General features: G+C 29.0%; 1 protein-coding gene across 5 annotated transcripts in view; it reads right to left on the reverse strand.

The window, feature by feature from the left end:
• Positions 1–27,502, reverse strand: part of LOC107456609 (CUGBP Elav-like family member 4) — a 672,772-nt gene that overhangs the window by 583,542 nt on the left and 61,728 nt on the right. For 4 of the 5 annotated variants that reach the window (XM_016074517.3, XM_071179609.1, XM_071179610.1 and 1 more), the window contains exon 2: positions 11,803–11,885. In XM_016074517.3, coding sequence (XP_015930003.3) covers positions 11,803–11,885 — 83 coding nt within the window. Of the gene's footprint in view, positions 1–11,795; positions 11,886–27,502 lie in introns of those variants that run through there. The other variant, XR_011636571.1, reaches the window with a different exon arrangement.

Genomic DNA, 27,502 nt, shown 5'->3' on the forward strand with positions numbered 1-27,502 from the left:
GTGCTTAACAACCTTGTACTTTGAGGAAGGGAACGCGAAAATGAAAGTACGTTGTAAGAGACCGTTTCATAGAATTTGACAAAAATCAAAAATATTTACTTTCTATATCAGCTTCAAAAGTTTTAGGCAAACAGCAAGCAGATAAATTGCCAAAAGCAGCCAAACAAACTCCAAACTCTTAATCCATACGTTTTAAAATCATCTTTTTCTGAAGATTTCAAACTGTTCTAAAAATAAAGAAGCCCATGGGGGTTCTTAAAACATAGAAAACACATCAGCCATATATTCTATTGGACTCTCACAATTCATCTGAGAGTGAATTTTCCCTTCTGTCTGTGATTATGACAGATAGGGGCTGTTCCACGAGAAATGCCGGAAACCTTCGATCTGTAAACAGAAGAAAGAGGTTACTTGGCTATCAGCCATCCAGAGAATACCAATACATGTTGCGTATCTTATCTCCAAAACGCTAAAAGCAGGTGCTCCCCACACTGATGTATCAACGTAACTTGAGAAAAAAGAGGATATTTCATTTCATTTTGGCTTAGATTTTTTTTATTTTAAAAAAACCGCCATGGGGTGCTTATAATTTATGAAGAACTATTCTTCGATGGCGGTTTAACCTGTCTTGCGGATATCTGTTTTTCGTATGCTTCGCTGTTGGAAGCTTACGTATTTATTGGAAGTTTTTGAATTGGATTAAATTTGTGCATCTAACGATATACTTTTTAATGTGCTGTACGCAAACGAAAACGAGTACTTTAAATATTTTGGATATCAGTTTTTATTATTCAAGGCTTAATCTGAAATATGCAAAATAATTAATGTGAAGTGAAACTACTGAAATGAACTTAACATGACGTTTTCAACACTTCTCTTACATAAGATATATCGACCAAATTTCTCAGATTATGGCTACTTCCTTCTTACATTGAAAATTACGAAGAATCCTCCCAGAAAAGGGTTTATTCAGAAAAGATTCGCTTTTGTGTCGAATTTCGTAACTTAAAATATCATCAGCACTAATTGTTGTTGTTGGCCATTAAGGCAGTGGGGGAGCGACTGTTCTTGTTCTTCAGTGGCGCCATCTATGACCAAGAATTCAACTTCTGCCACATCCATACGTCACACCCGTTTATTGGGCGGACCCATTCATACATCCATTCATTCATTCACGGATATTAATTTTGACCTGAACCAGAAAACGATCATCTCCAAATCACCATCCCCAGAGGTATTGATTTGTCATGGGAACACAGAGGACTTTGTGACCCAACGGATTCGAACTCCCATTCTCACTAACATGAGAACAGTGCCCTGCCAACAAGGCTGTCCCGGAAGCTATGTAATGTAGAGAATGTAAGCTATGTAATGTAGAGAACAATTAATGATATCACATTTTATGATAGTTATGATATCACATTTAAGAAAGAGGAAATAAGAAATCCGTTTTGGGATATAAAACCAATAAGTCTTGCTATAATGTCCAATGAGTAAACGTTCTTTAAATATAAATAACTTTTACTCTTATTAATTCAGAAAACAAATTTAAATGGTTTTAGATTAAAAATAAATCTTTTACTTTGCTTAAAAATCTTAAAATTGATTATTTATTAATAAATCTTCTAAGAAAGATTTCTGAATAACTTAAATGCAATAAGATATAATACTTTTATAATTTCAGGATCTCTTAGATCCATCCCACTTTCAAGCATTATTTTAAAAATTTTGCTTGAGTCTTATTTAATTTGACACAATTTAGTTACATAAATCTAAACTCTGTAATTATTTGACTAAAAAAAATATTTTTACCAAACTTCTAAAACAAGCAGATTTTAAAATCTTCAACAAACAATAAAATTTATTTATACGCGGCATTAATCCTCTCTATGTACTTACAATGATGTATAACACAATTTATCTTACTACAAACCACCTCGCTTGTAATTACTATTTTTTAAATTTTTCTTTATCGGAAACCACCACATGTAAATTTTCAAATTAAATTCCATTTTTATCCCACTTTACATAACATTCCATTTAAGGAAGAAAAACATTATGAGTAAAAGGCAATTTGTTTCTTTAATTAACCGAAACCCATAAATTTATTCACGAGTCGAAATATTTCAAAATGCTGTCATTTTAATAAGCATCCGCAACTATCTCTTTAACTGTGCCCGTAATGAACAGTAATTTGAAACATTAAAAATTCTTTTGAAAACCAGCTATTTGCAGTATTTAGACGTAATGATACATCTCCGTTTATGTATCCCCCTTTTCTCCTGATAAATATTTTTCAAAACCAGCATTTAAACTCCGCCTTTTGAATTTTTGTTTTTGGTGTTTTTACATTTCGCCAAGTTGCTCCGATTTCTACCGCCAAGGCAATAGAAAGGGAGGGGTACCTTAATGTTTGTTATTAGAAGTGGTATATATATCTGAAAGAATCGCACACATGGTTGGCTTTAATCACTCCCTTGGCAGCTTTTCTTCGTTGAAACTAGACAGAAACTATTTGTTTTGTTTTCGTTACTCAATTTTTTGACATTAGTGAAACTTGGAAATTATTGTGATTAACTGCCAAAAAGAACAGAAACATCTCGGTTGTCGTTAAAGAATGTTAAAATGATGAATTTAGGAGAATTTTGAGAACTGACCCCTAATTTAATTTACAAATTGATCGCTTCAGAAAACATTGTCCCTTTTTTTATCGCTTTTCATGGTAAGTAATAGTTGTTGGATTCGTCAAATAAATGGAATGGCTTTCGACTGTAACATTAAGCTTTCTTTTGCTTTTTGTTGAAAGATAGAGTAAACAGCATTAGGTGCTTAGAAGGCTTGTTTAATGCTGTGACTATTTACCTTCGAACATTTTATCTAAAGATTTCCACCCTGTAAATTGGAAAGCGTGATGTGCAAGAAATTTTTTTTTCAAAAAAAGGTTACTTTAATGACAAAAATCGACAAAACCGTCAGGCTTTAAAATTTCTAAAGTGTTTCATTATTTTAAAATTCTTTGCACTAGTCATTCAAGAACTGTTTACGAAATTAAAATTTGTGTTTTTTCAGTGTATTACGGTAATGTTTAAGTAAATAAAGGGCTTATTTTGGTAGGAAGAAAGCCAATCATACCTATGTATATTCTTGTGAATGGTTTGGGTGCTTCTTATAGCGGTGAGGCACGGCCATAATAAGGATCTGTAGATCTAATATAAGGATCTTTTGATTCGGCTGTCTCTTGTTCAAAACACAACCAGGTTTTACTTACTTTATCGCTATGCATTGTTCTTTATCTTTCTTGTGTATTGTAAATTTTGTATCTGATGGTCTGTTGCCATCCATCGACTTGATGTAAATTTTTGTGTACTGTAAATTTTGTATCTGATGGCCCGTTGCCATCTATCCACTTGATGTAAATTTTGTGTTTTTAATGCCTCTCCCGTATCCCCATAGATGGGCGGGTCGGGGACATACAGGAAATGCCTATGTTTATTACCCTGAGGAGTAAGGTATTTTTTTTAAATTATATTTTCATAAAAATTTAAATAACATATTGTTTCTTCACACTTTGAAGCAGAATTTTTATTAAACATATGCCATACTTTTTTTCATTATTTTGTATTAATTTAGGCGAAAATGAGTGAGAAATATTATATTTTACATTTTAATAACCAATGGTTAGGAAATACAGCGTAAAACACAGATGTCATTTTCTGCGTTAAAAGCAAAATATTCCAACCCCGCCTTACTTCCAAAACATTTGTTTAAAACTTTCATTTGTTTTCAGTTATTCAGATCAAAGAGAAACAGTAATACATCATTGAAATTTAATCATTAAATTGATAAATTTTTGAGTAAGAATGAATAATTCTTTTCAAACTACTTTTTTCTGAATTTTATATTGTAGTAAAAATATAATTCCGGTACTCTAACAGATTTTTTAGTAACTATTGAACTATATTTTGCAATTAGAAAATGCTAAACTGTATTTCTGCTTGTAATTAGAGCGTCAAACAAACAATAAAATAGGGACACCGTTGTCGTATCTGAGTCAGAGTTAAGGCATTGTGTTTCTTTTCAAGGTGAGTAAAAATTGGATTTGTCAAATAAATTGAATGACTTTCAATTGCAACATTTTTGGGTAAACAGCAATAGGTGTTAAGAGGAAGTTTATCTAAAGCTATGATTATTTAGGGTATTAAATTCGAACATTTTATCCAAACTAAAAATAAATATTTTCATCCCTTAGAGAGAAAAAAGCTTGATATATCTATATATATTTGTTTTCCAACACTTATATTTGTTTTTCAAAATCGGTTTGATTAGAACAGGTGAGACAAAACATTTATCTCATAGAGACACTTAAATTTCTAAACTATAAATTTTGGTTATAGTTTACTTGGTTTTTTGGTTACTTTAAAGTAATTTACATGAGTGTTTCAAGAAAAGTTTTATGAAAATTAAAAAGGGTAGTTTAGTAGTAAAGGTAGTAGTAAAAAAGGTAAAAGGTAATACAAGAGAGGAGATTTGTTGTTGCGGAAGAAGACAATCATACCTGCTTACAATCATGAGGAAGAGTTATTCTTTCTATTCCTCTGAAGTAAATCAATTTTTTAAATTGTATTATAATAAATATCTAAATAATTTATTAATCCTTTAAACAATGTCTCTTTTATCGTTTTTTATGTTAAGTAATAGTTTTTGGACCCATTAAGTAAATGGAATATCTTTCAACAGAAACGTTAAGCTTTTTTCTTTATTTTGTTGAGACTTTTGTATAAACAGCATTAGGTGTTTCAGGTTTTTTTTAATGATACGAGTTTACAGGTTTATTAATATTTCGAGCATTTTATGCAAACTGAAGATATAGATTTCCTCCTAGTAAATTTTGAATTCTTAATGTGCAGCATATTTCTTTTCAAAATCACTTCTCTGAAAACAAGGGAGCAAAACGTTTATCTCATACGGGCATTTAAATTGCTAAAATGATTTGGTTATTTTAAATTAGACATAAGCACTAAAAGAGTTTATGCAATTTAGAAAGTGTGCTTTTTTAAAAAAATTGTTATTATGCATGTAATGTAAGAGAAAAGATTTCAAAATATAGAAGCAATTAAAGATAATATTAATACATCCAAATGGAAAAACGCGCTTAGAATCAGTGAAACCAAGAGGAGTTAATTCATTTCGCGTTTGTAATGTAATGGAGTTTGTTGGTTTTGGTGTGGAAAAAAAAACAACTATGTCTACTTTTTTTCACAAGTTATTCTTTTTATTCTTTTTTTCGGAATTATATTATGATATATATCTAAATAAATTATTACTCTTTAAAACATCATCTCTTTCTTCATTATTTTTTTTACGCGGAGTTGTTGGATTCGCGAAATAATAAAAGTACCTTTCAATTGCAAAGTTTTTTTTTTTTAATTTCGTTTAAAGATTTTTGGGTAAACAGCATTAGTTACTTAGGGGAGGGATGTTTAATGATAAATGGTATAGCTATTTAGCTTGCTACCTTCGAACATTTTATCAAAACTAAACTAAATATTTACTTCTTAAAAAGTAAAAAAGCATTTCATATTTTTTTCCCTCCTCAATCAGTTCTGTGAAAGCTCCGAATTTCAAAGGAGAGAAAACATTTCTCTTCTAAAGTGTTTTTATTATTATAAGATAACTTGCGTAAGGCTACTTTCAAGAAAGATTTTAAGTTTATTAAATCTGGTATTTTCTGTAAAGTATGATAAGATTAAGTGTATATGATACTAACATTTTCGAAACCAGAAACTAAATTTTTTAATTCATTTGTTTAGGTACAAACTGACCGAACCATTTTTAAACTGCATTTTTTTAGGATGAGATAATTTTCCAATCTTTCCATGCTCATACACATGTATTTTTGAAAGTATAATAAATATTGAAAAATATTTTTTTTCATTCTAATTTTTTTTACTATTTTCGCAAAACTTGGCTCAATTATTTTAATTTTCAAACAAACAAAGAATAATATTTTTATTGAGTTAAAATGATTTGTGAAAACTGAAATCCATAAAAATACAAAAAATCGCTCTTTATTAAAGCAGCTCAAAGAAGTTATGAGATGTACATAAGATATTTAAATAACTGAAATGTGGAATTCAAGTTACATTGTTAATATTTTATTTATAATTTTTACTTGACGAAATTTGCACAGTTATGTCGCCTAAAAATATAAATGTTATACATATTGGAAATAACATTGTATTATCTTTCAGTTTAATATTCACGATTTTAAATTTTAAGTTGTAATTTTATTAATATTTAAATGCTGACATTTAAGAAGTAATAATGTACTTTGAATGTATTTGAGCAGATCTGAATGCTTAGTTCAGAAAATTTTTTCACGCACAATTAATAGTGACAAATTACATTTAAATTACCCAGCTATATGAAACTCCCAAGTTTTAAGGCATAATAGAGATATATTTACAATAATCAAGTTGTTACAAAACTCGTAAAGCATGAAATTATTTCCTGTCAGGAAAATTCATTATGTGCATGTCGATGCCTTCATATTTTGAAGCCGATTTATTACATTATTTTTATGCCTTACAGAATGCTTAATTTTAAAAATTAGTTGTTTTTATATAACCTTATTAACATCCACGCCAAATTGCTACTTAAATATACTCTGCAGAAATGGTTTTTCCTTCGTAACAGCCTTACAGCAGGGAAAGTGCTTTACGACGAACAGTGGTGCAAGATGAGGGGAAAAAACGAGTTTAGTAAAATTGGTCTAGTTTTTTTTTGTAATCGATTAAAATATTCTATTAAAATGCCAAAAGATTACAATTCCACTTCATATTTAAAATTTAGCTTGTTCGCTGATTTGATATATTTTGATGCAATTAACTTTTTTTTTTTTTAAATTTTAACCCTGTAACGCAGGATTTTCATTAAACATATTTTTCATACTTCTTTTAACTACTCTGTATAAATTTAGTTAAAAATAAGTGAAAAATAATATATTTAACCTTTCAATAATTTATAATAATGAAATACAGCATTTCACACGAGTGTCGTTCTCTGCGTCTCTCAAACACAATTCACTTTCGAAAAAAAAAAATTCTCCAATTTGCATTTATTTGCAATTATTTAGATCTAAAATAAGTAGTAATTCCCTATAGAAACTTCCCTAGCTTATAAAATCAATTATTGATTTTATAAATAATTGATTTTATACATTGAATATGAATGAAAAAAAATCAAACTAATTTTTTTTTATTTTAGTTCAAATACTATTCCGATAATGTAACAGATTTTTTTCAATAACTATTAGACCATTTTTTATAATTAAAAATTACTAAAATATATTTTTGCTTGTAAATAAGGGTGTCGGAAAAAAAATATGTGAAAGGGACGCCGTTTTCCTATCTACTCCAATAGCAATGTAGATCTGCATCGTATGTTTAAGCCTCATATCTATTTATCTATTAACTTTTGCGTAGTGTTTTTTTATTATTTTAATTTTACCAAAACTATTTTATAACTTCAGAACAAAACTAGAATCTTTGGAAGTTTAATTTTTTGAGCAAAACAATTTTCCTTGCTTGCATGATATCTGAGTAAAGTTTCACTTCGGTGGGTAATACGATTATTTCTATATGAAAAATATTTATTTTAAAGCAATTATTTATAATTGTTTTCAAATAATAATTAATAAAATACTGTACTACAATAAAAAAATTTTGTTTGAAATGTTATATTATTGCACGCAGTAGATTTGTAAAACTAAACGAGTAATTGTTCATGATCATGTAGAAATACATCAATATGATCTTTTTCTTTTTTTGACAAGTAAATGAAAATCCTTCGGTTTTTTTTTTTTTTTTGCATGTTTCCATTAACAACACAAGTCTCCCAATTGATTTCATACATTATTGATTTAAAAAAAAACTAGTGCATTGAATGGTTAATCACTTTAAGTGATAAAAATTTTCCAACATTATAGTGTTTATAATTCAAACACTAAAAATATTATAAAATTTAAATTAGCAATAAGTATCAAGGTATATATAAAACTAATTCGTTGGAATTTGTTTCTTCTAATTTTAGACATCATAAAGTGACTTCTATGAATAAGAAAAAACAGCTGCTAATCTTTACATGGTAAAACTAAATTGTTAAAGAGCTCCTTCTCATTGCGAGTTATGTAAATCTGCTGATCACTGTAAAAAATTCCGGATCAAATTACGGTATAAAGTTCCGACATTTTGGGTTCTTCATTCGTGAAAATTATTTTACCGTAAATTATACCGTAATTTTTACATTAATATTTATTTAAATAGAGTGATTCAGAGATATTTCGGTAATTAATACTATAAAAATTACGATGTCAGATTTTTGATACGTGGCATATTCCGATGAAAATGAGTTTTACTGTAAAAAGTACCAGCCAGCGGTACTTTTCAGTGAAATTTTACTCAAAGTTTTTTTACAATGTTGAATTTTATTATTCGGTAGAAAATGAAAGAACGTTAATCCAGATTGTGTTTGCTTCATGCATTGAATGAAAAATATAATAAAACAGCAGAAATATCTCGGCTAATAACAAATGATATTATTTTTCATGATATAATGATATCTTCACACCCCGATATGAGATACTCAGTATCAAAACTAAAAGTTAAAAATCACTACTTAGTAAAATGACAAAAACTTTGTTGAAAAAAATCAGTAAGCAGTTATTTGCTTTTAATCAGATTTTTACTGTTATGTATTTTATTGTTTATCCATCATAAATAAAATAGCTATTTTTTTTGTCTTAACTGTGATACTGGTAACTTCAATTTTCAATTCAATAGTAGGAAATGTTTTGCGAGTTCAGTTATTAGAACCTCTATTACTGCAAAAAATTCCAGTTCAAATTACGATAAAAAAAAAACAGCACTCAGGACGACGGTATTTTTTATAGTATAATCCATTTTTACCAAAACATGTAACGGAACAAAAAATCTAATAAACCGTAATTTTTACTGTCATAATTGCCGTAAAAATCACTGAATTACTCTAATTAAATAAATATCACTGTAAAAATTACGGTACAATATTTTTAAGTAAAAATGGATTTTATAGATGATACACCCAACGCGCCGGTACTTTAGACCCTAATTTGATCCGGAATTTTTTACAGTGTACTTAAATATTTATTGCATTATTAAAATAGATCAGAACTCTTAAGTGACACTAAAACGAGTTAAACGTTTAACAGTTTATTAAAAATGCATAAATAAAATTTCAAATTATACAGTGCGAAAAAAAATAACAAAAATTGTTTATTTGTTCATTAAATAAAAATTCCCCGTCCATCTTTCAAAAATACTTTCACTACCACCCAACTGATACACAACAAGATGTTATTGAAAAAGAAGTAAAACTTTTCAAATATGCGAAATAGTTTAAATAGCATTTTTAATTAAGATGTCTCCAACGAGCTTCACTCTGTATCCATTCCAAACTTGACTTACATTTCAAAAAAATTTCTGCCTCCCCCCCTTTTCAACATCACTCGTCTTCCTCCACCCCATAAAGGAATATTTTTAATTTATCCGATTTTTTTTTTATTTTAAAAGAAGCCCTGACATTTATCCCCCCAACCCCTCCTAATACCTCCTTCATCACTCTTCTTGCAGAGCAAAGCAATCATGAAAACCTCAGTCTATAATTTAAAGGGGATAACTATGCAGTATCTTTTAGTAGCGGAGCTCTGATTCATTAAGATAATGAAATTCCGCGAATTCCTTCCACTTCTTCGATTCTTCTTTCCACGAGGGTAGGGGGGAGATGGTAGAGGTTTTTCGGAGAAGAATAGAATAATTTCAAAATTAATTTTGAAATCTTTGAATCAGGTAGAAAGGAATGATATCGTTTTTTTTCCTTCCTACTTTAATATCAACGGTAACAGTTTCTTTGTTCTTTTAAATTCGATACATTCCTCAGGGAAGGATTAAACGATGTATAAAAGAAGGGAAATTACAATTTTTACTACCTAATTAAAATTTTTCTAATTAGAAGTGTAATTGTGCGTTCACACGCGTGGAATGAAACGTAATAATGGAGAATCTTAATAAGCTGAGGTATTTTTAGATTTAGATTGGTTTTTAGGAATTTTTCAATATGTTTTATAAAAGTTTTGTGTAAACATATAAAAAGGATACCAACCACTTTTTAAAATTTAATATTCTTCCTTTATACTTAAAGTAGTATTTCTCAATAGTTTTTTTTTGCAGTTGGTAAGAGTAAAGCTTATATTAAATTTTTTCTTAATGTAACCACACTGTTCGAATATTCCCTATAAAATTATGGTAAAATAACCGGCAGATGTCTCCCATCTGCTTTACCGTAAAGTTTACGGTAAAGAACACTATTAATCTTAGTTGTAAATGGTTAATATTAACGGTTATAATAACGGTTAATAATGGTAATAACGGTTAATATTAAGCGTAATGCTAGTTAAAAACGGTTTTGAAGCCGTTTACAACTAGCATGTTTTCAAAACAGTGAAAAAGAGTAACTGGACATAGGAGCTAGGCTTAAAAAGCATACCTTAAAAAGTTTCTGAGAATCAAAGTTAAAATAACGAAACTAAAGCATGCAGTTACACAAATTGAGAATAACTATCAAATCTTATTTTTAAAATCTTTTACGCAAATATCTTTTACACATAAGTCTTTTTATAATAGAGTCAGGTTTACCATTCATGAAAATATTTTAGAAACCTGTGGTATAACTGTTTTGAAATGTGTTTATTTAGATGTCATTAACCTCCTTATTCCATTGGTCCACATGTGAACTTTAGCTTCTTAAGTTATACAAGAAAATTTATAATTTTACCCTCGCTGAAACATTCCTAGACATTTAAGCTTTCTGGGGACTCCAATAGATGCAGAACATTTAACATTGGGATAGACTTACATAGAACACAAACAGAAGTGGTTTTCTAAAAGTGACAAAATCCACGTGCTCGAAAACGATAGTAATTTTAGACGTTATATAATTCGGCTATACTGAAAATATATTTTTTCTTATGACTTATTAGTTGTGGGATTTTTATGTAGCTTTTAAAGGTATATTTACTTAATATTTTAAAATAACACAGTCAGGAACATACAGGTCCATGTACGTACCTTGGCATCGTATGTCAAAATCTATGACAACGTAGTAGCCTAGAAAAATCTCATAGTACTATGAAATTAGAGATTATATCGATTTAGTAATATTTTATGTGCCTTTTTAGTAAATTGCTTTATGTTAAGGTACATTCATACATTTAGCAGCTTTAACTTTGTGTATTTTCCATAATTTCGAAAATTTCCCCCCAAGAATTAAATATTTTTTTTATAATTAATATTAGAATTTTTTTAAAGTTATTATTTATTTCATGTGATATGCATAATTAATGTAATTTTGAAGCTGATATTAAATGCAGTATTGCAATGTGCTTAGAAAAAACTTTAATTTTTAAAATTTTTTTTCCAAATTACTAAATCTATTTATCGTTGTTTAAATAGACCATAATATAAAAATATGCATGTTTGTTCCTACTACTTCAGGTGTAATTTAACATTCGAAATATTTGTATCCCTTTATTTAGTTAAAATCTGATGTCCACGTATGGGTACTTTAAATTATTAGCCCTCTAGCAATATAATTTGGCACTATTATTTATGGCAGTAAAATTAAAATTCGGAACTGTAAAATATTTTTTTTGCTATAGTCATTTATACTGCTGTAGTGAAAAGATTAAATATAGTTAAAGTCACTCACCCCTGGTAGGGTCTTCTGCTCGTGGAGGGCGGACTGGGCCTTTAGGGCGCTGTCTCTGGCACAGTAGGTGAGAAAGGCACACCCTGAAATAAAATTATTTTTTAGAAAGGCGTGAATGAAGATGCTCATAACTATTTGTAATCTGATCCTGTTTTAAAATTATTGAATTCTAATTAATCATTCTTTCAAAAAATTTGTGCATGTGTTTCAAAGAGGTTAAAAAGATAAAACTATTTAGATTCAAGAAAAACTGTTTCAAAGGTTTTTGAAAATAATAGTGTTCTGACTCGACATCATTAAAATTGCTTCAAGATTGCTTCAAGAATAAAGGTTTAATACATAGAATGTTAGCAGAAACTGGGATAAGATAAAAATTTTTTATTATATTTAAAGTAAAAATAATACGTATTTACATTGTAAAGACAACTTTTTTTTCATATGCAATTTCGTTATTCAATTTTCATTGTCGCAATGTCACTACAGCCACATCCCTTCCATGCTCTGAAAAGTATTGTTATGGATGATTCATAACACACCTTAGCCTTTGAAGCCTATATCTCTACTTCAGTCTTAAAAAAATTAATTCCTATGGCTACAAAACTAAAAAAAAATACCCGTGTGAAAGATAAAAAGCTATCCTAAAAGCTAGAATAGATTAACAGTTTAGTTTTTAAATCAAGAACAATACAAAAGAATTTAAACTTTAGAAGCTGGAAAACACTCTATGACTTAAACTAGTTTTTACGAACCTAATAAAAGGCAATTATTGGACAATTATAAAGAATATGGAGCTTAATAGAAATTAAACATTTGAAAAGATGTCATAGCGAAACATTTTAAGCGACTCCAACTAATTAAATTCTCGATCTAATTATAACGAAGAAATAAAAATTATGAATTTCCTTTTATTTGCTTAGGACTCTGGAAACTGTTTAAATATTTACATCTTCCATTTACGATTTGGCACGAAATATAACTTTTAAAAGCAATAACAGGAAATATCGTATAGAATTTTTTGTTTTATTTTATATCTTTTCAGTGGAAATAAATATATCTATTTGAACTTATTCCTAATTCAATAAGAATTTAATACCAAACTTTTGGAGCAGAAAAATACTTGGATGTCGTTAATTTGACATAAAAGAACGGAATGAATGCCTTTCCCATTCAAGTCCTTTCAAGGAATTCAAGCACAAATAAATAAAATTCTTTATGAAAATTTCGCCAAATGCACCCATTTTGATTAATGAGCCGGCATGTTTGAGCTTACTAGATGGTTGAAGAAAGCGCGACCGTACACAGCTGATTAAGACGTCGCCTGGCCAAGGGCCAATCACTTCCCAGCTCATGCATGCAGTGGCCAATCAATTAGGAGAGTAAAAGCGTTCTCTAAATGCCCTCATTGCAACGGTTCGTGCCAACCAATGACCACTAATTCATCCTCTTCATTCAAGTAAAAGCCAAGAAAAAGTTGTATGCTTAAATAATTAAGTCCCAAGTTACAAGCCAAGGATTTAGCCAATGTTTCTCGTCCCTTCAGTTCCTGAGTATAATATTCGGTTATCTGAACTTTTATTTAAAGGGAACTAATATAATGTAGAATAATTGTCTTAGTCGTGCATGAAATTTGATCCAATTTTCTAATCCATAGAATCAAATTTTCTCTAATACGTTTTTTATAATAAAAAAAAAACATAGAATTTGAGAAATATATAGTCATTGCATAAAAGGTGTTTATTAAATTCAATGTTACGCAAAAAATTGCATTCAGTGAAAATGTTTTTAAAATGTCTGAGCTCATGAATTTTCAATAGCAATAACGCCAAAAAATTCAGACTGCAAATAAAAGTTATCCAAAGAAAGTGGAGAAACAATAAACATGAAACAATTTTGGCAATTTGTTCATTATTATTTTTTTTAATATTTAACTCTCTTAAACATTATCTTTGCAATGTTTTATAATTTGAAATCTGCATTTAATGCAGGAGATATATTCAAATAATACATTCAATAAATTGTGAAGTGAAAGCAAATTATTTGTAACTTCATAAGTACAATACATGCTTGTTATATAGAATGACTTTTACTTGATAAGTTGTTCATAAAATTACAAATTCATCATTTTGAGATTTACTTGATGAGGTGGTTCTGAAAGTAATTTCTAGATACAAAACTATACCGATTTGAGCGGTATTATTAGTTTAACTTACTTATTATTAGTTTGACTTAATTAGTTTTATGGAAATAATATGTTATAGAGAAAATGGTATTATGAGTATCTTTTTTAAATAAAATAAAAATAATATAACACTTATTCTATGTACTCCAAAGTAATTTTAATAAAAGTAACACTTTTTCTACAGTTGTTTCTTTTGGGTTATTTATGTTCAATAGCATAAATATTTAATAATAATATTAAACTATAACATTAGCATTGCAACTTAAAGTTGCTTATATTTGTACTAATAAACAAGTGCATTGCATACTAATGAATATATTTTAAAGTTGATAATACTCCTATCATGTGATGTTGCATCGTTGTATCATTGGAAAAAAATAAGTTACAGTAATTACTAATAAGAAAATATGTTATGTACTAATTAATTAGCTTTAAAAGTGAAAATATTCACGTTATGACTAAGACAACTAGCATTACATAATTTTATTTCAAATAAATTTTATTCTTTATTTTATTTCAAAGCTTAAGAGTAGCGACATTTTATGCACGTACTTAGAATGTGAGTCTAAAAATTGCAACATTGACACAAAATACGTATGTTAACAACAGGATAGGATAGTTACATAGTGCTGTGTTGTATTGGTTTAGTTTCGGCAAATGTATTTCTATTTTTTTTTTGTAGAGTTAATAAGTGAGCTTTATCTTTAAAACAATTCTTAAAGTACCATAAGTAACAAAATATATTTTTAACAGAAAGACAATCTACGCACGCACACTAAAAAAATAGCGAAAACTTTGTTGAGGAAGTGGTTTTAAAATAGAGATAAACTATCAGTTTTTACATCCTCTAACGCACTCAAATACAAGTTTCGATTAGTTTATCATGAATACAGGTGTTGGACAAAATTACGGAAACACTACACTACTATACTATTTTTTTCATATTTCCTAATAAATACTTAGAGAATTATTTTATTACTTCAGAAGCGTATAGATCATGCGATTTATTATATCACTGAAGTTTATAGCGTTTAGAGATTTGAAGGCAGGCAATAAATTACGAATAAAAAAGTGTTTTTGGAGAAACATGTTAAAAATTTTGCCACAAGCTTGTAACTCGAATCAATCACCTTAGTTATAACATGAAAAGACTGTACAAAATTTTAGACTCGTTTAACCTTTTCATTACCTCCGTCCACATATGTGGACAATCGCTTTTTAGCTTGTAAAAACCAGCTTTAAGAAAATTTTTAGTTTTACCCTCACTGAAACATTTGCAAATATTTAAGCTTTCTGGAGATTCCGCGATAGACGCAGAACATGTAAGGTATTTGGGTAACATTCCACGTAAACAGAAGTGATTTCAGAAAAAATGACGCTAACCCTTAGTGCTCGAAAACGTAAGTAATTTTAAATATGATATAATTTAGTTATTTTGAAAATATTTTTTTTCCCTTTGACTAAGTAGTTCTGTGATGTGTATGAAAGAAATTGTGTTTTTGGCTCAATTTAACTACGTAGTTGTTTTGTAGAAATATTCTCCGAATTGCCCCAATTCATTCATCCGTTTACTTGTTAAATGCATTCAAAATCTTTAGTTTGATATTAAACTATAATATCGGTAATTTGAACCATAATATTGTAAAAATTCACTTAAACCGCAACAAGGTGAAAAATAGTAACGAAACACAGCTCATTTTAACTTTGTAATTTTTAAGTAAAAACTTTCGCCAAAATACTCCATTTATAGCAATCTTAAGAACACTCTCAAAAAACGAGTTTAATGGAAAACCATAATACCGGTAATCTGTACCATTGCTTAGAGACAATTTTCTGAATTCTTAATAAGGTGGTTAATAGAAACTATGTTGCCGACTCATTGTTATTGTCCAGTTTATTGTAAAATCTTTCATCACATTATTCTTATTTTTTCAGCCGTTGCACTAAAAGTTTCAAAGTAAGAAGTTAAAGGCGACACTAAAAAGGTTCCCCTTATTGCACTCTCAAAACTTAGTTCCACTTTAAACTATAATGAAGTTAACGCTGTAATTTAACCTTTAATTATGACGCAACTTGGAAAAAATTAATTTGAAACCTAATTTCTGTTCAAATTTAACCATAGTATTGAGTGGTCAAGTTTAAAATAGAGGAACTTGCATAATAAGGTTAACCTTTTTCAGTAAGTGAATTTTTTAAAAAATAGAAGGTAAACGAAAAAGAGGAAGTCCCCCACCGGGTTAGTAGATTCTGTTAAGATCTAAGTGATTTGGGAATCGACCAATGGTAATTTACAGCTCCAGATATAGCCTGATGGAGGAGGCTCGCAGAGACAGCCTTTGCCAACAACAGGCTGTAGTGCTGAAGAAGCAAGGTTCAACATGGCATCATATTATGGCTGCAGGAAATTTGACTAATATAGCGATTCAGGATGCTTCAAAATTTCTAACATAGTACAAAAGAGCTGTGGTGGTGCAAGGGATACAGCGCTCGCCTCCCAATGAGGTGACCCAGGTTCGAATCCCAGAATTGGCGGTCGATACGAATTCCTCATCCGGCTCTTACGGCCACATGGTCAACGTAAGATATCCCGTGTGTTATACGGATCATGGGCTAGAGTTCCCTTGCCATCAGGCTAACCTCAAGAGGTTTTCCCATCAAAAAGTCGTCCACGAAGGCAAATTTCTCCCCATTTCTGAAACGGAGTTTCCCTGTTTTCTGAATTGAATTAAAATTTACAAAGCTACGGAGATGAGCAATGGTAGTCATAAACTCAAAATTAGTTACTGTTTAATGACGGCTATAGAATAAAATGAGTACAAAGAAACTATACACATTTATTCAGTATATTTATCGATTAATCGTTTTAAAAATCAAACTGCAAATGCATAAATATATTTTGAAGGACAATTTTTGAGTGTAAAGATGTGTGTATAAAATTCGTAGATCAACCATTATAATTTGCAAAATAAGTTTTATTTTGATAAACTGGTTAAATTTTTTACTAAAATTGCATCTGAAATGACAGAGTTTTTTTAAACCATTCAATTAGAAAGACCCCTTTAATATAAATTTTAAATTTTCCTCTGGTTTACAATTTCGTTGACGGAAATGTAGCTTAAACGGTATTCGGAGTTGAAAAATTCATCTTCAATTAGAATAAAGAAAAATTTACTATAGCTTATAAAGTACTATTTAGTTACAGAAATTAAATACGTTGCTTCAAAAACTATATTTCATTAATTAAACCTAATACCTTTCTGAAGGGTAAAAAATCCCATTTTCGATAACGTCCGTTAAAGTATTTCAGCGTTTCGTCAGATGCAAAGTTCTAAGATTTATTTTTACTAATAATTGCTAAAATGCTTTCAATTTTTCGCTTGATTAATGAGTTGGATAATCAATTTCGAGTCTTAAAAGAACTTCCTGCTTCATTAAGATAAAATTAATTCATTTTTAGTTCGTTCAGTTTTTTTCTTTTCGTTGAGATTTAGAGCAGCATTAATTCCATCACTTATTAGAAGGACGTGAGATTTGTTTTCGTTTGAAATTTTAACACGAAAAAATTCATTTCTTAATAATGTCATTACCAAATGTTTCCTGAATAGTTTAGTTTTCTTTGAAATTTTGAAATGTTTGGCAAAGAACTTTATTAATACTCTTAAGATTTATTATGCCAGAACAGTAAACCGTCATTACGTTTAACCGGGATGTAACGTGACTGTGAATCAATAAGCCAATTTATTTTTCAATTACGTAAAATATCTAAGCCGGTATTTCTATAATGAGGCTTTTCCTTAAATTATGAAGAAATTTCGAATGCAAACAAACAAGTAGGAAAAATATTATATAAATTTTCCAATTCATGAATATTTCATAGCAAATCAATTTCGAAAAGCAATAAATTTTTGCCTTCATTTTTGAAGCTTAGTTTTAAATAAAAAAGATTATTAATGAAAAAAGATTTATTTTATTTGGAACTAATTAAAAAATATAATGTGACTACATTTTTTATTATTTTTCGTAAAAAGTTTGAATTATTTTGTAGTTAAGAATTAAATCTAGAATTCAATAACACAAGATTAGGATGTGGTTATACTGCATCAAACTAATCGTGAAAAATAAAGAAAAATAACATCCGAATTTAACAAAATAAAATGATACTAAAAGCCATGCGAAACTCAAAATCGAAATACAAATTTAAAACGATAAAACAGGCGTATAAGTTCCTTAATTAGGTTTTAATTATGAAACCTGTATTTTTCTGCATGAATTCCCAAAATAAAAATTTATGGATTAGAATTTTAAGAACATTAAGACGTACTGAGCCAAAATAATAAACCATCATTATGTTAATCTCAATTTAGTGCATGAAGCTAAATAAGTTGAATTTCAGATTATCTAAATATTAATTCAGTGATTTCATTAAAGTTTTTTTCAACAAACTTCAAAAAATGGATAATTTTCATACAAAATTCCATAACTAATAAAAAAATATTTAAATTCATTATCCACAAAAAAACACATTCATAGGAACATAATTTTGAAAATAAAATTAAAGCATTCAGGTTTACAAGGCCTGTTTAGTGATAAATTTTTGATATTTCTGAGTTAAGGTTAATAAAATGTTGAGATTGTTAAAACAATCAAAAACTTAGAACTGATTACCTTCTTACCGACTAAAACGTATTCCTTAGAGCTTTATTAATAATTTAAATAAGATCAACATTTTTAAGAATGGAATATTAAATGTATTTCTGTTCCTAGAATAATCTTTTGATTGGCTTTTTGCGAAAACTGAAATTAACAGCTATAACGCAACAAAAAAAAATTTGAAATTTATAAAAAAAAAAGTTTTTTTTCATTTAGTTATTGTTCAGATATGTTTAATACGCAAAGCATTATTAAAATACTTACACACATTCTATTGGGAACAAAATGCATATTCTGAGAGTATCCATCATTATCAAATATGCAATATGTGAAAACAATTTACTATTGAAAATTATAAAGTATTGAAAATTATAAATTGAATGTTAATTATAAATAGAATGAAAGGAATTTATGAATACTGCATAAAAGTAAAAATAAATTATCGTGATTTTAAAAACGCAAAGCTTAATTGTTGTATATTTCCTTAATAAAAATCTATAGCTTAGAACTAACTACTCACAATTTTTCTAGGGTAGTTTACACTTTATAAATAAATTTATTGATAACCATGTTTTAATAAATTTCATTCATTAGGAATAATTTCTCTTTTCTTTCAATGCATTTAAAAACTTGTGTTATGATTTTTGAATCAATTAATTTTTTTTTAACTCATGGAAATAAAAAATGGTAATTTCAGCTCTGGAAGCAGTTAGGGCACTTTCTGTTTTCATATATAGCTTCAAAGAATTCCATTACCTAATTACTAGCAACTCATCATTCTAACTAGGGAAGTTCCCCTTTCTTCATAAATTTTGATGTAAACTGAATTGATTGTAAACTATATTTCAATAAATTTCAATTATTTGTGATATTCTCTTTTTCTACTCAATAATACATTTAAAAACTTTTAATGCTGTTACCTATAAACTTTTTTTATCTCTGTAAATATAAATTGGATTATTTTATTTCTGGAAGCAGTTTGAGTTCTTTCTGTTTGCGTATCTTGCTTCAATAAATTCCATTACATTAAAGGGCAAGTTTATGCAGCAATATTTGACATATTTCCTTTCTTTAATGCAATATAAAAGCCCAAATTGCTTTCCATTAAACAACATCATCACCAGCATTCTAAAATGCACAAAAAGGTCTTTAAACACGCTTTTATTGTTACCAGGAAGTAACTCTGCCCTCTTTTATAAATGATATATTACAACTTTAAATAGCCGAATAAAACCTACATAAAAGCACATGCCAAGTTTTCACAGCACCAAACATCAAAGGAGGAGTCATTTGAAAATCCAAAAAGACGTCTTCATCGAAAATCGTTGGCGAACGAAGAAAGTTTTCACCGCGACGAGAATTGTTATCACCCTTTTATGAAAAGTCAGAAAAATGCTGCATTTGCCTTCCCTCCTTTTGCCTACACACGTCCTCCCCCCATGGGCAAAAAAAAAGAGAACTATTTGCATAAAACACGTCTTCTTGTTCCGAAAATGTCGGTCAATAACTTGGAGTCCGATAGTACCAGAAACAAATTACTACTCCTTGGCAATGTGTGCGAAAATAGGAACAATAAAACTATGTCAAAGAAAGATCAATTTTCGAGCGTTCGATTTTTCGCCAATGGGGCCCATCCCCCTCGACCCCAAACTTGCATATTTAAATAAAACTGAATTTTTCCTCCTTTGACTTTCAAATATAATGAAGCCTCTCTGGATTATAGAAAAAGAAAGAAAGGAATTAATATGAAAAAAAATAAAAAATAAAAATTGCTGGTATGTAAGTTAAAAGCCGGAATATAAAAAAAAATATACAATAAAAAACGTAGTTTGTTTTCGAAAGAATCGTAGATGGCTCTCATTTGGTGAACGATTCGGCCGTGAAGGCATGGTTACAGCTAGAAGTGATGAAAAAATGCTAATAACTAAAGGAAAAAAATGGCTTTAGGATGTATAATGAACTTCCATTGATTTTTACGAGAGGGTGAAAGAAACGGGATATTTTTAAAAGTTTATAATTTAGCTCCGTGGTGCAATATCAAAGCTGATTTAGGAAATGACATCAAATTTTCTTTTTCCTTGCACTAAATGGCACAACATTTTCCGCAGATTCCCCATTATTATACATAAAGGGAATTTTCAGATGTTTTTTTGATTTAAAAATGAAAGAGATTCCCTTTATTTATAAATGTAAGGGATATAAAAATAGATGATATGAGTATAAAGGAAAGTGCCAAAAAGAAACCTCATAAATTGAAGAGGTGTTCTAATCTTTGTGTCGTTGAAACAATAACTAATGGTAAGTACTTTATATCTTATATATAATACTTGTCGGTAATTTTATTTTTTGATTACTTTTTATCTGTAACTTTTCATGGCAGAAAAATTATTAAGTAACTGTCAATGACAAACATTAAACTTAATAAATGAACTAATGCTAACAAAAATAAAATTCTTTTAAATACGAATTTCTAATTACACTTAATGCATTTACACGAGTGCTTAAACCATGGAAAATATGCAGTATTTAATACAGATGAGTAACAAAACCCCTTTTAATAAAATATTTAAAAAAAAATGATTTTACCATATTTAGCAACAAAAAAGTTAACATTAACTAAAGTAGTATTTAATAAAAATATTTCTAAGTTGAATTAATTTGCGTATGCTAAATATCTGAACATAAATTTTCATTTTTTTAAGCTATTTTAAGGTTTAAAATAGTCTTATAAAGCAAAATATTGTCCAAAACAAAAATTTTAAAAAAACGAGTGATTATTAAGAAAAAACTATAGCTCAAAAAGATTTGATTTGGACACATTGTTTTTAGTATACTTAATCTAGTACAAGAATCTAGTACAGTGCACCAGAAAAATGGATTACCCTGAGTAACTTTTGATCTAATGATTGGATCTTCAAGTTCTAGTACTCCATCCTTACCCAGGGGAGTGACATCAAATATGCTAATTATATCAAATTCAAATTATAAAATATTAGTGCAGACGATATTTTTAATTTCGAAATCAGACACAAAATGTACTTTCTCTGAATAAACATATCCTTTTTTTCGACTGATCCATTGAGGGATCCAAAGTTTGGATACCTCAATGTTAATTTTACTTTTTGCGGATTTTGTTATATCTTGAGGACTCTTTAAGCAAATTGAAAAATTTTTGCACATAATTAAAAGATTCGTTTATCCAAAAAATTTGTTAGCCCTTCAAGAAAATAACTCTTATTAAAAATTAGTAATTTTTTATTATTTTATTTAATAATAGTCGAGAATTTTGAATTGGTTGGTATATACTTTTTTTACATAATCTTAAAGTATCCAACTTTACATGGCGAAATTCAAAGTTTGGGCGAAATCAGTTGAATAGATCCTGAGAAATCGATTTTAAGGAAATCGTATACTTAAAGTCTGAATTTATTATTACTTCGTAACTTATCTGCACTAATTAATTAGCACATTCGAGGTCAAACCACTTGAACCATTAGGATCGAGTCCTAGAACGTGAAGATCAGATCATTTGGATAATAAGTTATTCAGGGTGATACGTTTTTTGGGGTACTGGTACATGAGTTTTAAAGAAAATTGAACTGAGTGGAGCAATTTTCAGAAATATTAATTTTTTTTTCCTTCAGTAAATCGTGAAGTTTGATTTAATCAAAATAGTGTCTTACATTTTAAGTAAACTCAAATTATTATTAAATTACTAGTAGAAATATTTTAACTGCATTAAAAGTGTTAAAACAAAGTTCTTAAAAATATGTGCTTTAGGAGATACAGTAGTATACATGTCGTATTTCTCAACTATTTCATTAGCTTTTTACATTTCATTCTTATTCTGAACAAATGTTTTTCTTAAATGATATAATTAATAAAATCTGTACACTAATTTAAATGGCTCTATATAAAATACTATAATGGAAAATTATATTTTTCTTATCATTACCATTGGTTAGTGTAATTAAGAGAAGGTAAAATCTTAATTTATGCAAACTCAATATCAAATAGCATGTATCGATAAACTTCTTATATTTTTCATTAATATGATGAGAATTCTTTTTTATAGTATTTTGAAAGGTAATTTTTTAATTAACTTCCCCCCGCTTTAATTTAAATAATTTATTTTACATTTGGTTGCTTCGAATTTGCTTCAAAAAACCGTAAATGTAACAGAAAATTTTATTTCAGAATTTCATTTAAACTATTACTTTACATTTTCTAAACCATGAATGTTTTTTTAATTTACCAACGTAGTGAAAACAATCATTTAATTTTTCAGACTAATGTGTGATTAAATAAATTGCTGAAAGAATGGGACAAAGAAAGAATAAGGAAAACAGGGATTGGGGAAATAAGTAAATCAGAGAATCACTGAATCTGCGTATTAATGAACAAGTGAAACGTAGAATCAATATTTAAGCGAATCGATTAGTCATAATTCGGTAATAATTTCAATATACTGAATACTCGAATCACCAATTGTGCGGATTAGTGGATTGAAAATGTAATAAATAAGCGAATTAATGAACAGCAAATTAATGAAAAAGCTGATCAGTGAATGAACAGAACCCCAAATAATCAATTCATTAAAGGGGGAAAGCAATAGGTAAATGAAATAAAACTCAAATTGTTCAAATGAATCTGCCTTTTTATTTCTATCACTAATTTTCCTCTGTTGTTCATCACCTAGCTCTAACACAGTTAGAACAATCTATATATCCGACATGTATACGTAACTGTGGTAATACATCCCAGAGCCAAACACTTAGCCACGTCTTCAAGGGATCTTTCTTTTAACAGCTATGGATGAATTCCACATAAATTTGAACCCGGTCAGACGCCTTAGTCAGCCTGTGAGCTTGCCCCTACTTCTCCAAACTTCCATTCTACAACCAACGGGAGCAATTAACCCCATTTAAGTGTTTAAGTGCACTTTGCTGCTTATTTGCACCGGTTATTCAAACGCTTCCAGGATCGAACTTAAGACCACCAGCCTCTTATGAATGAAGTGAGAAACACTTTTAAATACTGTGTCACCGAAGCGGTATTCGTAACAACATGCACGTTAAATCCACGGCGACTAGCAGTCTTGTCGTTTATATGGAATTGGAATGTATGGAATAAGGCAGGGATGGGCAAACTACGGCCTGCGGGCCAACTGTGGCCCGTCGAAAGGTTTTATCCGGCCTGCGGATAGAATTTTAACTTGCCGATCCTTAACAAATATAAGCAATATACATCCATTTTCTTGTCGACTTTGTTAAAAAAAAGAAAGAACAGAAATAGCTTTAATCAAAGTACTCATGACCTCTATTTTTGCTCTACAAAACATAAATTTATGGAAATAGTTAGCACAGACGACTTCAATTCGTAAAATGTTAAAAGCAGAAGTTCTTTATTGGATAGTAGTAAATTGGCTCCAACTAACGTTTGTCTTTCTCGAGGAGCAAACTTATTGAATCTAATATGTAGGTGAATTGTTCTTCACATGTGGCAGACTGTGCATTTTAAGCTCCAGTGAGCGGGCAATCTAACAATCATCTGAAGCAGTTGTTTTTAAATATGCTAAAGTTTGAGTTTTGCAAATCATTACCAAGAGCTAGTTTCCTAGTTCTCAAAATCTAATATTTCATGCCCAGAAAATCAGTGCTATGTTTGCTTAATCTTATATATATGTGAACAACAGTTTTCAATTATGAACCTTCAAAAAAAATCATTTCAGAAGTAGACTAACAGACAAGCATTTAGCCTCGTTCCTTAAAATAAGCACATCTTACTTCGAACCTCAGTATAAGGAACTTTTAAAAATGAAATCGCAATTTTATTCATCTCACTAAATATTTAAATTAGAACTTGTATATCTCTTTTTTTCCCTTTAAATTATGAAGTTTTTACTTGGCCCAAAAAACATTTTCTCTCTCGATTTTTTGCCCTCGACCAAAAAAGTTTGCCCATCCCTGGAATAGAGTGTATCAGACCAAGCCATCAATAAAATATACGTAATCATGTTCGTTAAAATGCAGAATCCTTCCAAATGGGCCCTATTATATGAAATAGGGTATATCAGATCAAGCCATCGATAAAATATACGTAACCATATTCCTTAAAATATAGAATCCTTCCAAATGAGCTGGATCTTGATTAAGTAATGCTGTCACTCATAATCCATAAAAAGTTAAAACTAAATTAAGTAGGCTTTCAACAGGTTTTCAATTTATGGATTTCACTTTAAATTTAAATATCAAAACACACCTAAACATAATTCCGTAATCAATACCACAGAGCATATAAGGAAAAAACATCGCCTTGGCTCTTAAAAACTGTCGACGACAAGACATAAAGAAATATAAAAGACAAAAAAATAACACAGAAAATAAATAAGTTTGACATTGATGAATTAGCAGATGGCTCTGACCATAACCGAAGTCGTCGCATTTCCACATACAAGACACAAAAAATAATAAAAGTTAGACTGGCGATTTCAGTGGGTGCAGGATGACGTGGTGATAAAGTGAAATTGCAGAGTTACTTTTCTTGACCGACCACCACACATTCATTCGGCAAAGAAAGCATTTATCAATGGCGAATGTCAGAAATTTGTTTTCCTGTCTTCTGAACTTTTTCCCTCAACACACGCATGCAAGGCGAAGAAAGTGGTCTTTAGGGAAGGTATTGAGCACTAGCCCGTGTTATCGCCCCCTGCCCCCATGGGGGTAACGGGCGTGTGGATCTTGGGGGTTTGGTTTTCTCTCAGGAGGGTTTGGAAGACTGTGGGATGGGGTGGACATAGCGGTTATTTCAACCGTAAGAGAAGTCATTTTTCTTCGTCTGTCGAAAATTTCACCACCTTTTCTTTTTTGTAACTATTCTTAGAAGTTATGCAGGACATAAAATGTAAAGGATTATAGTATGCTTGAGGTTAGGAAGATATTTTTGATACTTAAAGGCTCTTATTTTTAGGCAATATAAAGTATTAAGTAATTACTTTTCAAAAATGCATTATACGGGAATGATTTATCCTAAGCTTTTATTTTACACGAATAATAATTTATTAGTATTTAGGATTCGCGAATAGATCGTCTTATATTTTGTTCGATTCTTCTTTTAAAAAATTTAAATTAAGACACAGAATTCTTAACTAGATTAGTGTATATTTTGATTCTTATAAGCATTTACTAATGCTTAGGGTTCACTTAAAAAAAAAAAGTCTTATCTTTTATTTGATTCTCATTATAAAAATATGTTTAGGTATAAGAATCAAAGTTATACCGTCTTATATTGCCATTTTCATAATGTGAATTTAATGCTTAGAGTACAAAATAGATGGTCTTATATTTTGTTCCATTCTCCTTAAAAAAATTAAGTTAAGACATAGAATTCAAAACTAGATTGGTATATATTTTGATTCTTATAAGAATTTACTAATGCTTACGATTCACTAAAAAAGTTTTTTCCTTTATTTGAGTATAAAAATATGTTGAGGCATATGAATCAAAGTTAGACTGGCTTATATTTTATTTGATTTTCATAATAAGAATCAGCTAATGCTTAGAGTCACAAATGGAAAGTTTTATTTTTATTTGAATTTCATTACAAAAATATACTTAATCTTGGATAAAAAAAAATAAACTGCCTTGTACTTTATTTAAATCTTATAGTTAGAATTTACTAATTCGTATTATTCACAAATCTATATCGTCCAATTTCATTTTACTTATTACTGAAAAAAAAAGTCTCATCTTTCATTTAATTCTCATAATAAAAATTTACTAATGCTCTAGACAGGAAAATATGTTGTCTTATCTTTTTTTCTCATTATAAGAACTATGTAATACTTAGAATTCACTAAGAATTTTCTTTTATATGATTCATGAAATAAGAAAGAATAGACCATGTTATCTTATTTCAGTTACGGAAAAATGCCACTGCTCTCGTTTAAAAGGAAAAAAGAAAAAAGAAACTTATTTCCAAGAAAGTTTTCCTTTTGATCTCATGATTAAAAATAGCAAAAATATGTATTTTCCCTTTGCTTTTCTTGTAATTATTCATACTAAACAAATCCTATAAAAAAATCCTGAGAAATTAAACTCTTGTATGGATTGTATGTACGCAATTGTATACTGCACTTTGCTAAAGACATCTGGCACAGAAGACTTGATTTTATCTTTATGCGATTTGATAAAAGTTTTAACATTTAAAACATAATAATAAAACGAAAAGTTTGAATCTGCTATTAACTGTATGCATCTCTTATGATTTCAATACTACTAGTGCTACACAAGGAAAAATATTTGGTAAAATTATAGTTCTGTAAGATGACATTTCTGATTTTAAAAAAACAATTCTGGTTATTGAAACCAAAATATTAGGAACTTAAACCATTCATTTGGCAGTTTTTTCCATTCATGTGGTAACGGACTAAAAGAAATTTCATTTTTCAAAATTATATAGTTCTTATTACCACACATTTAATAAAAATAAAAAACTCAAAAGTAACCGAGTTTCTGAGCCATGTTCTAAGGTACATATTAAGGTACATTTAAGATATCAATTACACAATTTTACCACATTTGTCAAATTTTATCACATATAAAACTATATTTTATTGTTAATTTTGCCAAAATCTATAAACTACAAAGCGTTTGGTAAAAATCACCAATTTTTTTAGTGTTCCCATAGACCCAGAAAGATGCTAAATTTTACCATAATCGGGTAGTTTTGATCACTTTTTTCTCTGATTATAATCAATATTGAATGCCTAAAATATTGCGCACATGTCAATTTTGTTAATAAAATAGCAGCATGTCAAACAAAACTGTCTAAAAAAATTGGTTACATATTTTAATTGACCAAATGTTTTAA

Source organism: Parasteatoda tepidariorum, chromosome 4 (assembly GCF_043381705.1).
Source record: "Parasteatoda tepidariorum isolate YZ-2023 chromosome 4, CAS_Ptep_4.0, whole genome shotgun sequence".
NCBI lineage: Eukaryota > Metazoa > Arthropoda > Arachnida > Araneae > Theridiidae > Parasteatoda > Parasteatoda tepidariorum.